The sequence below is a fragment of the Ambystoma mexicanum genome, chromosome 6q (assembly GCF_040938575.1).
Source record: "Ambystoma mexicanum isolate Mex_15411 chromosome 6q, UKY_AmexF1_1, whole genome shotgun sequence".
Taxonomy (NCBI): Eukaryota; Metazoa; Chordata; class Amphibia; order Caudata; family Ambystomatidae; genus Ambystoma; species Ambystoma mexicanum.
Genome location: NC_090937.1, coordinates 1357254287 through 1357266714, shown reverse-complemented (window position 1 = coordinate 1357266714; position 12428 = coordinate 1357254287). Strand labels below are relative to the sequence as shown.

Sequence of the window (12428 nt, the reverse complement as noted above, 5' to 3'; positions counted from 1 at the left end):
GTGCCGTTCCCTCCTGATGGCCTTGTTGGGCAACCTCATGTCCACACAGATACGGACAGAATCTGGCTGTTTCGGTTTCCTCGCAACCACGATGGGGGACGTGCAACGTCACGCCGCCGCGTGCGCATACCCTTACGGGGCAACGCCACAGAAGACACTCTCCGTTCTTCAGTGCTTATTGCTGTATCTGCATGGTCATTTCATGATACAATGTCCCATACCAGGTCTGGAGGATTTCGCTACCATGGCTTACAATTTCGCACATCACACAGATGGGGCGGCCGCACAGACTTGCAGTCCATAACTTTTCCGGGAGTCCCAGTGGAGTTACACGCATCTCTTGCCCTTCTCCTTATATGTGCACATGCGTCACCTCTCTCGCTCGATCCTCTGGTGGGCTTGCCTGCAATAATCTAATCTCCTGAATGCGACACTCTTTCGCCTCTGTTATGTTGCAATCCACACAGCTGCTGACAGGATGCTTGTGCTCCGCTGTCTCATGTGCGGCTTCTGTTTACTTCGCCCTCAGTCGGATCCATCCTCCTATGCCAGTCCGGATCTGCCTTTGCTCGGCTACGGCGCGGCCTTTCTTCCTCCAGTGTAACACTCCTTCGGCTAATTCCTTTGTTCGTACATTGCACCATCTTGTTTGTTCCGGTGGTGGGGTTCTGCAAACTTCCTCGGCTCGTAGTTTGCAATCTATACTGCGGTTTCCACCGGAGTTGCGTTTCTGGTGGGCCCTGTGTATTCATGCTTCCATAGTTTCAATTATGCATTTTCCAGCTGCTTCGGTGCATCTTATCGCGTCAGTTTCATTCCAGGATCGGCAGGAGCCCATCTAAGTTGCGTCCGTTGTCGTGGCCATGTAGCCACGCCCCCTAGTATTGGATGCCCTCATACGCCTCTTTTTCATCCCAGTAATGGAGTGGTGTTTGGAATAGGCAGTGTGTATTAACCCTGGTTGCTTATTCCTCTTCTCAGTACTTGATGGGTACTTACAGAGGAAGATGGGGCATGAATGGCAGTAGCACATGAAGGCTGAGAGAAGGGAGGGTAAGTCAGTGTTAGGAAAGGGGGATACCATGTTTCATCCTTGGATGGTTTTCTTCTTCTTCTTCTTCTTCTTCTTAGACTTTTGTGAGAGTAGAGGGAAACTGCTGAATTGAGATATACAATGGGAAGCGTATGTCCCTCGTGATGATTTCCTATTGCTTTCCCTCCCTGAATGGTTTCTGGGATAGGGAGTAGATATTTCTCCCTGCTTTTCTGTTCTTAACATTTTGTAAACCCGAAGGAGGGAAGATGGTACAGGGTTGACAATAATCCAAACACTTAGAGGAAAGGTGGGCTAGATTGTCACCATGATGTAGGGAATACCGTGTCTCACCCAGGGGCATTCTCCCCCGAATTCCCAAGGACTTTCCACTCGCGTGATCCTCTATCCCGTATCCACCCCCAGGGTTGGGAATCCAAAAGTGATGGCCCTTCCCACGCACCCTGAGTAAAGGATCCCTGGGAAGCAGAGTTGAGAACATCCCCAGGTTCTCACAAATTCACCTATTCTTTTGTTGCCTTGCTGCTTCAGTATGAACGGTCACCAAAGGGGTCACTTGGTCGTGTGGCTCCAAATCTTCTACTTCCCTGATGTGATTCAGCAATGCAGTCTTTTGAAAAAAGGTCTGAAGTTCGACTCGGTCTCATTTGTGAATTATCAGGTAATTTTACACCATCTGGTGAGTTGGAAGGCCCACCCGGTGCCCCGCACCCTTCTGGAGTATCTGGGAACAGATTGTTCATTTGCAGGGCCTCTATGTGTTTCATCCTCAGAGTACTGACTGTCAATACTTAGTTTATTTTGAAATTGCAGATAATAATAAAAACGAATCATGCTGAACAGCTTCCTTTATATTATCATACAGCCTTACAAAACATTGTGCAAAATGCAAGACAGAAATCGTAGAGGAGCCCAAAGTATCCTGGGGAGAGGTTTTACAGGAGCCCATGCCTTGTTCTCCACCCCGCGGGATGACGAATACTTTTTCGAAATGTGTAATCCCCTCCGTAGATTTAAAAGCCACCCATGGAGAATCAGCCAGTAAGGAAGGTCCTGTGTTGGATGCTTTCAAACTGGTGTCATTGAAAAGGACATGGCACACTCTCACAAAGGGTTTGTTTAATATAATTGAGTCAATTTCCTGCTCTGCTGAAGCAAAGGTTTTTAAACGTACTGTTATTTTAGCACGATTCGCATTATTAGATCAACCGTCACTGCTGGTGTGTTCAGAGGCTTCTCCATAAACTGTACCTTTTTGAGTTATGTTGGTTTTGTGGTAGGTTGCCCAGAATTGCCTATCATATCGGGTAGAGGGGAGCTAGTGCTTTTGGAGGGCATTCACATTGCTCCTTTATATTGTATTTTTTGCGCCCCCGGGGAGGAGCCATGATCAAATTTGCAGTGGACCAATGAGCTTCATGCAAGGAAATGGTTAGAAAAAACGTTTCTTACCAGTCTCTTGTCAACTCTATCGGCTCACAGGCGCAGTGCTTAAAAAGACTACGTCGCAACAGGTTTTCAGCGAACCAAACTTTCTCCCCACACTTCTGCTCCACGCCGTGTGTTTGTTAAAGAGACTGAGGCCTCACAGCAGGGTGTGATGGCTATCTGTGTCTTCAAGCAACCATGGCAAACCACACTTTCGGTCCACACTGCTGCTTGTTTTTTAGAAAGACAAAGCGCTATATAGACTTGATTTATATGAATGGATGTTTGGGTGCCGTGTAAATTATAGGGATAATAGCATCAAGGTTATTTTTCATTTTTTGTTTTAAATAAAAACAGACTATTAAGACCAAATGCAGCCTGATTCTTGCCTTAAAGAGGGGTGGGATTGTGTAACAGGAATCGTTCGATCAGGGGATGCACTTGTTAGAACTAGTATATAAACAGCTTGACGAGTTTGCCTTGTATTGTCTCCTCTCTGGCCTTGTACTCGGTTCTCTCTCTTCATTCTGGAGTCTAACCTTGAACCTCTTTACCATCTTGGTTCTGCATGTAGCTTCCTCTCTATTGCTCAGATGTACCTCCCAGCCCGGAAAAACCCTCTGATGGTTCTGCTACTTGTCTAACATTCTCGGACTCGCTGCAGGCTCGATGTATACACCTGTATTGCAGCATTGCCAGGACTCCGTCCCCGCCCAGCTTCAATCGCCTCACACTAGTTTCTCCATGCTTTTCTACCTCACCGTTACACCATTTGCGATCATGGCTAGTGAGTAAAAACCTGTGGTATCATGTTCTGCTCGATATGGTAGATTGCAGTACACCACAGTTTGCAGCCTTTGTCACCCCTGTGTGAAGGAGGAGGAGCAGGGAATCTAGGGTTGAGACAGATGTGATCTAACAGAAAGGAACTCCCGCGGCCAGAGGTATTGCTAGAGGGGGTGGGGGGGCTGAGGAGGCTTTTAGTCCCAGGTCTTTTGGTTGTAGCCCCAGTTAGATGCTCAGGTGTTGCAACCAAAAAGACTAGCTAGCATCCAGCCCTGACGGTCCAAAAATGTGTGTAGCCCCAGATCTTTTCCAGACCTAGCAACAACCCTGCTCGCGGCCTTCTGCCAACATCTGTGTTTCTTAAGGAAATGGTTATATTGTTGAGTTTCTCTGAAGTACTCACGTCTTTTGTTTGGCTTAGTCTGCTCCTAGTCCGAAGGAGTCTTTGTATAGCAGATGCATTATTGGTGTTGTGTGAGGACTTATGTTTTAGTGTCATTTCTAGGGTGCTTGGTGTCAATGAGAGAGACGCATAGTTCCTTCAACAGCACCAACATGAGTTTTCTAGGTTTCAGGTTTCCAGACCGTTAAACCCCAAAGACCGAAGGAAAATATCATTTGATGGATGATACAAAATGGTAAGCCGAATTATAATTATTCAAATAAGCAAACCTAGGATGAGGTTATTATAGAGCTCTTCCTGTCAGATTCCTCCCGCCACGCACTCTGTAATAATTGCTATTATTGTTAGTCATTGGTACCCAGTTGACATATCGTTGTACTGTTCTTGTCCCAATACCTCACTGTACCTTCATTACCTTTTCATTAAATAAGTGTTTTATTCGGCGCCCCTTTTATGAGTTTTCAAACTCCTTTCTTTGCAATGAATTTACTTTCCATTTGTTCATACTTTTTCAGGAATGCAGATCCACATGGCGTGCTCTGGAAAAACCAAAGTGCTTCAGTAAAGCAGGTATGTTGCAAACTGTTCTAATGTAAGTGTTTAAGCTTTTTGTACGTCGCCTATCAAAAATACATTGGATCGATTTTAGGCGGCCTGCAAAAAGAAATTGTTGTTCGGCACCCCCACCCTCACCCTCTCTGACAAGCACACACACATGCCCTTACCCATTCACCCCAATGGTGCTTCCGGGTCCTGCGTGCCTGTCGGCCCCAGCGCGCACTCGTGTTCAGCAGGGGCTTCATAGTTTGCTTTAGAAAGACCGCTCTGTACGGTCACAGTGGTCTTTCGAAAGCGTTTTTTTAATCGTTTTTTAAAAAACGATTTTATACCTTAAGACCTTTTAATCCATTAAACACCTTCATCAAAAAACCAAGAATGTCGTCTTGTCAGGATACTTTGTAACGGTGAAGTAAGTTATCAAATTTATGGTGGTCGGCGACAGTTGGTTCCATCAATCCACTTATCACAACTCGGAATGTTTGAAATGCATTTTTCTCAGGAAAATGTTCTTCATTTTACACGAGTATCCTTTATTTTCATTTGTTGGTTTTTTTTTTTCTGTAGTGCTCTCATGCAAGACACCATAGTCACTTTGGAGCATGTGAGACAAGATGACTGGTAGGAGAGGATGGTACTAGGACAAGGGGAGGTGCAACAGTAACCATACTGGGAAATAAAATAAAAGCAGAAAGTATACATGCCAGCTCAGAAGGCGAGGAAAACCAGATGAGTCTTCGAGTTGGTTCTGAAGGAGGTGTTGGTTTCTTGGTGGCAAGGACAAAGACGTGTAGTAGTTACACCCTTGGCAGACCATATATATGGAATGTGGTAGCCCAGCTATTACTTCTAAAGGGCCACATGTGCATGTCTCTGTACCTGTAAAAGACAGCACTTACTAATGTCGGGAGTAATCTGACCTGCTTTCTCCTTTTTGGTGATGGCATTAACACAGGTAATTTATTAGTTGGCTTATAATTAAACAGCAGCCTGTCCATTAACCCATTGTCTCCTAAGTGATCTGAAAAGCCCTACAAAACTTAGGGAATCAGCCACATGACCACTGAAACATCGAGAGCATCTAGACTAGGATTTCCGGCATGTTTTATCCCAATGCCCACCTTAAACAAAAATGCAAATACCTTAGTCCTTTTCCCAATCTATGCTAGGGAATGACGTTTGGTCATGCACTTCTGAAAAGTCTGGTGTGGGGGCGTATGGCCGCAACTTCCATGACAACATCCGGCTTCTCTTAAAAGCTCATTGTCTGATCCGGTCTGCGGCAGCATAATCCACTGGCCTTGTCACAGTCACCTCTGATGGTAAAAGGGCTCATAGTCTGCAGTTTCTGGTGCAGTTCAGTTCATAATGAATAATCATTGTCCACCTGGGTAGCCATGGAAAGTCTGCTAAAAAGAAAGAAAATAACAAAACCCTAAGCTAAGGATGGATATCCTAGAAGAGGGAAGAAAGACAATCCTTCCAAAGCGCATTCCTGAAAAGAAAGGTACACCCCACCCTTCGCCGCCCCCCTTCCACCCCCTTCCCACTCGCTCGATTTGCATCATGTTTGGGTAATTTTATAGTTCTGGGATTGCATGCTACGATAATGGCTGCCAGCGGCATCACAGATGAAATGTAATGCACTCTGCTTTGCTCAAAGTTCCTATTTAAAGATTTGGCTCTCAGTCGATCATTGACAAATTGCAGTGATACTGCCACCAAGCATCAATATGGTGTAGTTACATTGGTTTTCTTATGCACCACAATATTTAAGAAAGGACATGGGGATCAGCCTTTACACCTTTTAGTGTTTGGCCCAAGGGAATTCCCAACAACTGAAGTTTAGGACACAACTGGAAACTCATTAAAAAAATCAAATTCTGTCAATTTTTACAGTCCTATACATATGAGGTCTTCCGAAGTTGATAGGTGCCAGGTGTGATGAATTTACTGAGCTCATCACAGAGAACCTGGTATTGGCCTCCTCTCTTGGCCAGGGGAAGGCAGATGTTATCTGATCCTGTCACTGTGGACAGTGTTATCTGGGAGGAAAACACGAGAGGGGACTCGCATCAAGGAGAATTGGTGACCTCTTTAACTCAAGATTCTCCTATTCTCCCTAAAACGGTCATAGCCTATTGTAGAACAGAGCTTGTTATGCAAATATTAGAGACTTCAAGATCCAAAACGCCTGTGGTACTGAGACGAGGAAGAGGGGGCTCCGAGTTAGTCGGGATCCAAAGTGCTATTGACCAGAATGTGCAGTCTAGTTGTTGTAAAGGAAAACACATGAGTGGGACATTTAAATTGAGACATGAATTGCAGGTGAAGGGAGGTGTGGACTGTGTCACTGAAGCAGACCGGAGTGCTGAGGTCACTGTGAAAGCAGTTGGAAGCCCAGCTGATGCCGGTGCGAGAAGGGAAGACGTGCGACAGTGCAGAGTGTACACAGTGGGAAGTGGCATCGGAGAGGGAACGCCAGCTGAAGGGGATACCTGCTCTCATTCAGGCGAGCGATGCTGCAGTGTCCAAGAAGAAGCAGAGAATCCCCAGAGCTGCCGAAGCTTCGGAGAAGGAAGAAGCAATCTGCTGAAGTTAGACACTGTTGGCAGAGTGTGCAGGACACGGGAGGTCCTCTGCATCAGCTAACCATGAAGCAGACACACCAAACGGGACCAGCGAGTTGGCCCAAACCCAAAGACCCCGGGGTGCTCAGAGAAGGCCATTTGGTAACCGTTGACAATTTTGAATCCTGAATAAAGAACATAATACAACATCAAGAAGGCTGTGTAATGCCCCCTTCATGGGGCACCAATTGGGGAAAACCTATATCCTGCATTGCAAACCATTCAGAGGCTCTAAAGACACACCAAAGAAACAACAAGGGTCCAATTCCTCTTTTGTGGGACACCAATTGGGGGGACCTGTAACCCATATTGCAAAGAGTCAAGAGACCATCAAAAGGGGCAGCCATTGTTCAAACCATCTCATATGGGATACTGGCGTGGAGAATCTTGCTACAAATATTGCACTAGGTACAATTGTAGTGTAGACGTTTTTATCTTGGCAGGCGAGTAAACCAGGAAAGGGATTTTATCTTATTTTAAGAGCACTTATAGAGCGCCACATAAGCCCAAAGGCACCTTAGCGCTAAGCTAAAGAGGAAAGACCGACCACGAGATGAGAACTAGAACAAAAAGGTCTTCAGAGCCCCACGGACTGGCAGGTGGTCCTCGATGTTGCGAAGGGAGTCAGGTAGTTGGTTCCAAGCCTTTGCAGCTGCCAGAGAAAAAGCATGCTCACCAACCCGGGCAAGCCTGTCCCTCGGAGGCTGAAAGGTCTTCAAATCTTGAGAGCGGAGTGGCCTAGGTAGGTAGATGCAAAATTTGTAGGTAGATGCAAAATGTTTTCTGGAGAAACTCGGCTCCCAGTTTGTAAAAGGCTTTATGGACCATGCACAAAGACTTGAATCTAATCCGCTGCTGGACAGGGAGCCAGTGGAGCTGATGCAGCAGAGGGGGTCATATGGGCACCAAAGGGGGGCTGAAGTACAGGCCTAGCAGCCACGTTTTGTAACAGTTGTAGGCATCTAAGCAGATGTTTCGGGAGGGCCAGGTTGAGAGCATTGCAATAATCAATATTTCTGAGGACCAAAGAGGAGAGCACAGGAGCATGGAACTTCGAAGGAATACAGGGAAGGACTTTGTGGAGAGTGCAGAATTTAAAATGAGCTGACATTTTGACCCCTAAAACTTGCACAGAATTAACTGGCAGGGGAAATGAGCCAAGGTTCTCGGGCCAAAATTCAGGGGTCCAGAACAGAGAGGGCGTTGCAGTACCCACCATGAGCACCTCTGTTCTTTTCACCATTGAGCTTAAGCCAATTAAAGGCCCTCCAATCTCCAATAGCTTGCAGGCAGTTCCTCAGTTGACCCGCAGGTTGGGTAAGGATCAATAGTAGTTGGTCCTGGCAGGTGAGTGGACCAGAAAAAATGATGATGTTTTGAAAGAAAGTGTTTGTGGCAAAAGGTGTGGTAGACAGAAAGTGTTACCACTTTTTTCATTTTGACAAACTGTCGCTTTACAAGAAGACATTGGGCCTCATTACGAGTTTGCCAGTCTGGATATAACGGTACCGGTACCGTTGTATCCGGACCGGCAAACTCCGAGTTGTGCTGGCAGGTGCCTTTCATTCCGCCAGGTCTGACCTGGCAGAATGAAAGGCACCCACGAGCACAGCATGCCTGTAGCACAGGCACCGTAATGATTGGCGCTGGTGCTACAGGCATCCCCATTCCCATTGAGCCCTATAGGGCTCAAGTGGGAATGCGGATCACCCGATTCCGGCACCCGTGAAAGGGCAATTACCAGGCCCGGCGGGGCCGGATTACCATGGTAATTGCCCATTCGCGGGTGCCAGATTTCTTTGCAAGTTTGGAGGTAGCCTGCCTGTATTACAGGCATGGCTACCACCAAACTTGTAATGAGGCCCATTGTTTGGTATTGTGATAAAAGTATTCAGTTCGAAGAAAAAGTCATATGCTAATAATTTCTTTATATCCTGAAGAAAATACTTTGCTTGGTTTATGACCTTTTGCTTTGTGAGAGACATTGGCCTTACCAGAAAGGATATTGTGGAAGACGGCAAGTGCTTTGCTTTTTTATTTTTTTTTATTTTTTAGAATACATGTTTATGAAAGAGACATTTACTTTATTGAAGGGAAGATTGTATTGGGAGGAAAATAACTTTTATGTTGAACTGAATAGAACATTGTTGAATCAAAACTTTGCCACAAGTGTTCCTGCATTAAGCTGGTGGAAGGGAATACAACTCCAGTCACAAGGAGTACTCTTTAAAAATCATAAGTTTGAACTGTGAGGTTGAATTGAAGACTGCCAAATATTCCTCGTGTTATTTTGCTGTATGTATTAGTGTGAGGGTCAGAGAGTTTTTGGACACTATTCTTTAGTTTAGTTAGTTTGCTAGGTAGGGACATCCTCGTTTAGTATAGGGATAGACCAGCGTTTATCTCGCTCCTTTTCATATAATATGTGGCAAACTTGGAGAAAACTATACTTTTGTGTCCGTCTCACATTTCTGACGCCTCTCACAGGAGACCACAATTGGTGACGGATATGCTTTTCAAGAACCAATAAGGCAACAGTTGTTTCAGAGCATTCCCAACATTTTGTCTTTATTAATCATTCTGAGGCTTCCTCCAATCTCATGGCTTTGACATTGTCTCCAGATTGACAGGTGCCAGATTCTTGGAAGGGGCCTGTGTGGTGCGGCTTGACAACCTTTTTGTAAAGTGTACATATTGTGTGGTCTATTCTAACTACTACTGTAGTACATTCTAGTAACTACTGTAACAAGGTTATGTGTTGTACTTGCTTTCCTCCTAAAACCTGTTTGGTTTGCAGGAAGGATCTTGCTTGTTATCCATTTGTTCAGTTCATCTAGAAGGACTCTGTCAAAGTTCTTGGCTGGTATATGAAGCATTGCTAACATTCGATAGTTGCACCTTTTTTTGTGGACCGGGAATATGTGACTTTCTTTCCATGTAGCCTGTATAATATATAGCCGGTATAATGCCGACTTTCCTTCTATTTTGAAATAGTATATGCAATGCCTGTGCCCAGATAGCAGATTATAACTTAATTAACCCATTGCAGGCGAGCCTGCAGCCCAAGAGTTTTCCAGTACTCAATTATTTTAGTGATCTCATAAACTGACACTTTGCAAATCCACTGTACACATTTAATATTACCATCAAGGTCAACTGGTTCAACTGCACCTAGTGTTTTTGCAATGTGTGCCCGCCAAATGTCTTCACACACACTGTTAATGGAAATATCACTCTTTTGTGCACTCCTCCTCCTCACAACCCTCCATATGCCAGTGTTGTCACCTAGTCTAGCATATGATGCTAACTCTTGCCATACCACATCACATTTGATTTGCTGCCCTTGCATCCATTGTCATTATCTCGCCTTCAATGTTTTAATATTTTGCGTGGCTTCTTTTGCAGTTAGACCACTACTAACGATCTCTAAAACTTCACAGATGTGTTTGCATAATGTTTTTTTTTTACCAAGCGGAATTTTATGATCGTATCAGTGGTCATTAGTCGCTTTATGATTCCAGCATTCACTAACACTTTTTTTAATTTTTAAATCACTTTTTTTATGCCTTAGTTTAAGGCTGAGAAATCGTTAATGGGTAGGGTACCATCATCTCTGAATAAATGTAACCAAAGTACACTATACAATGCAACTTCTCCATCCGCGAAGGTCTTTGCCTTTGCCAGATTAGCCGGGTTCCACTGTATACGATTAGCCCCATTATTGACAAAAATGTTACCATTCATGTCACCCTCTTGAATATTACTACAAGATGTCTGGAGCGCACATTGAGGCATGTGATCACTTTCATCTCTAATTAGGACTGACATGTTCTCCACCCCAAAATAGGCTGCTGTATTTGCAGTATTTGCAGTCGATGGTAGATTCACTCTTCCCATCAGCTTTTGGTATGCCTTTTCACTATCACCAGCACAAAATCCTTTGAGCATCATAAGGTGATGTTGACATAGCATCTAAACCCAGGATTTACATTGCCAGTTTTGTAAAGGATTGACAGGGGCTTATTCATTTGTTACTGATGTATCTACCATTTTTCTTTGTCTATCCTGGCATTAAAGTTGCCTACAACCTATATGGGAAGATGAGAATCGAGATCGTCAAGGATCGTCTTTACAGTTTTTATATGCTTGTTGAATACTGCATTAGGTGGATTGTAGATATTACTGACAATCATCACTTGCTTTGCTTATGGTCTCGTCAATTAGTCTGACAGTTTGGACCAGGTAGGTGGAGGTGTTAATCTCTTCAATTTTCCACGGATGACAAACTGAGATTGTGTTATGCTTGAGCTAAAACATGGCGCTGATGTGCAGTGCATTCTGGGAGCGCTTTGAGCCATGATGGATATTTACTTCATGCCGCAGTGAAAAGCTGCACTCATTGTGCAGAGAGCTAGATTTACGATGCTGAAGAAAACGTGCTTTCCAAACCTGGTATGCAGTCAAGGAGATTTCTGCTGGGAAAGCTATGGGACTGTTTTCCGTGGTGCTTGTTTTTAGAGGAGGGAGGCACTTTGCTCCTTGAGGTTACTGTCGGTTGACCCAGCTGGCAACCAACAGCTGCTCATTAATGCGCAAGTGCGTTGCCAGAAGGTTTGAGAAATCGCCACCCCTTTTTGAAGGGTGCATATATGCGGAACCCTTAGCGGTCAGGTGAGACTTCAGCCGGAGGGGGGACGCTTCCATCCGGCATACCTGTGGGCTGTCGTGCTCTCGGCCTGGCTGTTATCGGGGTCTTACAGCTGCTTCTGGCGAGATGAGGAATCCAGTTACGCTCACGGTGATGTATTTTCTTTTGAATTCTCTGTTTCTACTGTGATTTATTTCTATGTTATCACTGGTTGCTTCCAAGCTTTGAATAAATAGCCGTATAAGTGCTCATTATTTTCTAAGAGTGTGTGGTTGCAAGTTATTGCGTCTTCCTGCGTTCAAAGTATTGGCTCCGTAATTGCACTGGTGATTTATGACTGTCCGTGCGCTCTGGGAGAGCAATACAGATTGGCAGCACCCCTTTTGGACATCCAACGGGCCCTTTTATAGCCAGTATCTACGAATTGGACCTACCATCATCCTCATCCAAGTTTTTAGCAGGTCCACGACCTCAAATAGATCTTGTAAGAATCAAGACCCGGACCAGGTTAGTTTTGCTGAATTTAGACTTTGTCATATAACTTTAACCAAAAGAAAATATAGTCTATTAACTCCTTGAGAGTTACTTCACTCTTAGGCAGCCTATCAGGGACGTGACTTAACCCTCCTAAGCCTCCTTGGTGTCCGGATAGGCCCACCAGTTATTCCTTCTCTCCGTATGACTAGGAAAATCAACAACTTCGAGTAGATTAGTTCCCGGGCTTTTATGGGATGTGAGTGACTTACACCCCCCCCCCAATGAAAACCTCCCCTGTCAATCGGGCTTCCCATTGGCTGAAAATGCCATGTCCCGCCTCCTTTAAAGGCTGCCGTTTCCTTCCAAAGCACCTGGTTGCTCCGCTTGTCAGGAGAGACCTGTTCCCAGTCCTGTCCGTCCCGTGAAGCCCCCCCTCCTGGAAGG

The 12428-nt window shown here is 45.0% G+C and overlaps 1 protein-coding gene across 2 annotated transcripts in view; it reads left to right on the top strand.

The window, feature by feature from the left end:
• The window catches only part of EVC2 (EvC ciliary complex subunit 2), a 1020434-nt gene that overhangs the window by 70211 nt on the left and 937795 nt on the right, over window positions 1-12428 (top strand). For both annotated transcript variants that reach the window (XM_069631972.1, XM_069631971.1), the window contains exon 2: window positions 4187-4241. In XM_069631972.1, the coding sequence (XP_069488073.1) occupies window positions 4187-4241 (55 nt within the window). The remainder of the gene's footprint in view (window positions 1-4186; window positions 4242-12428) is intronic.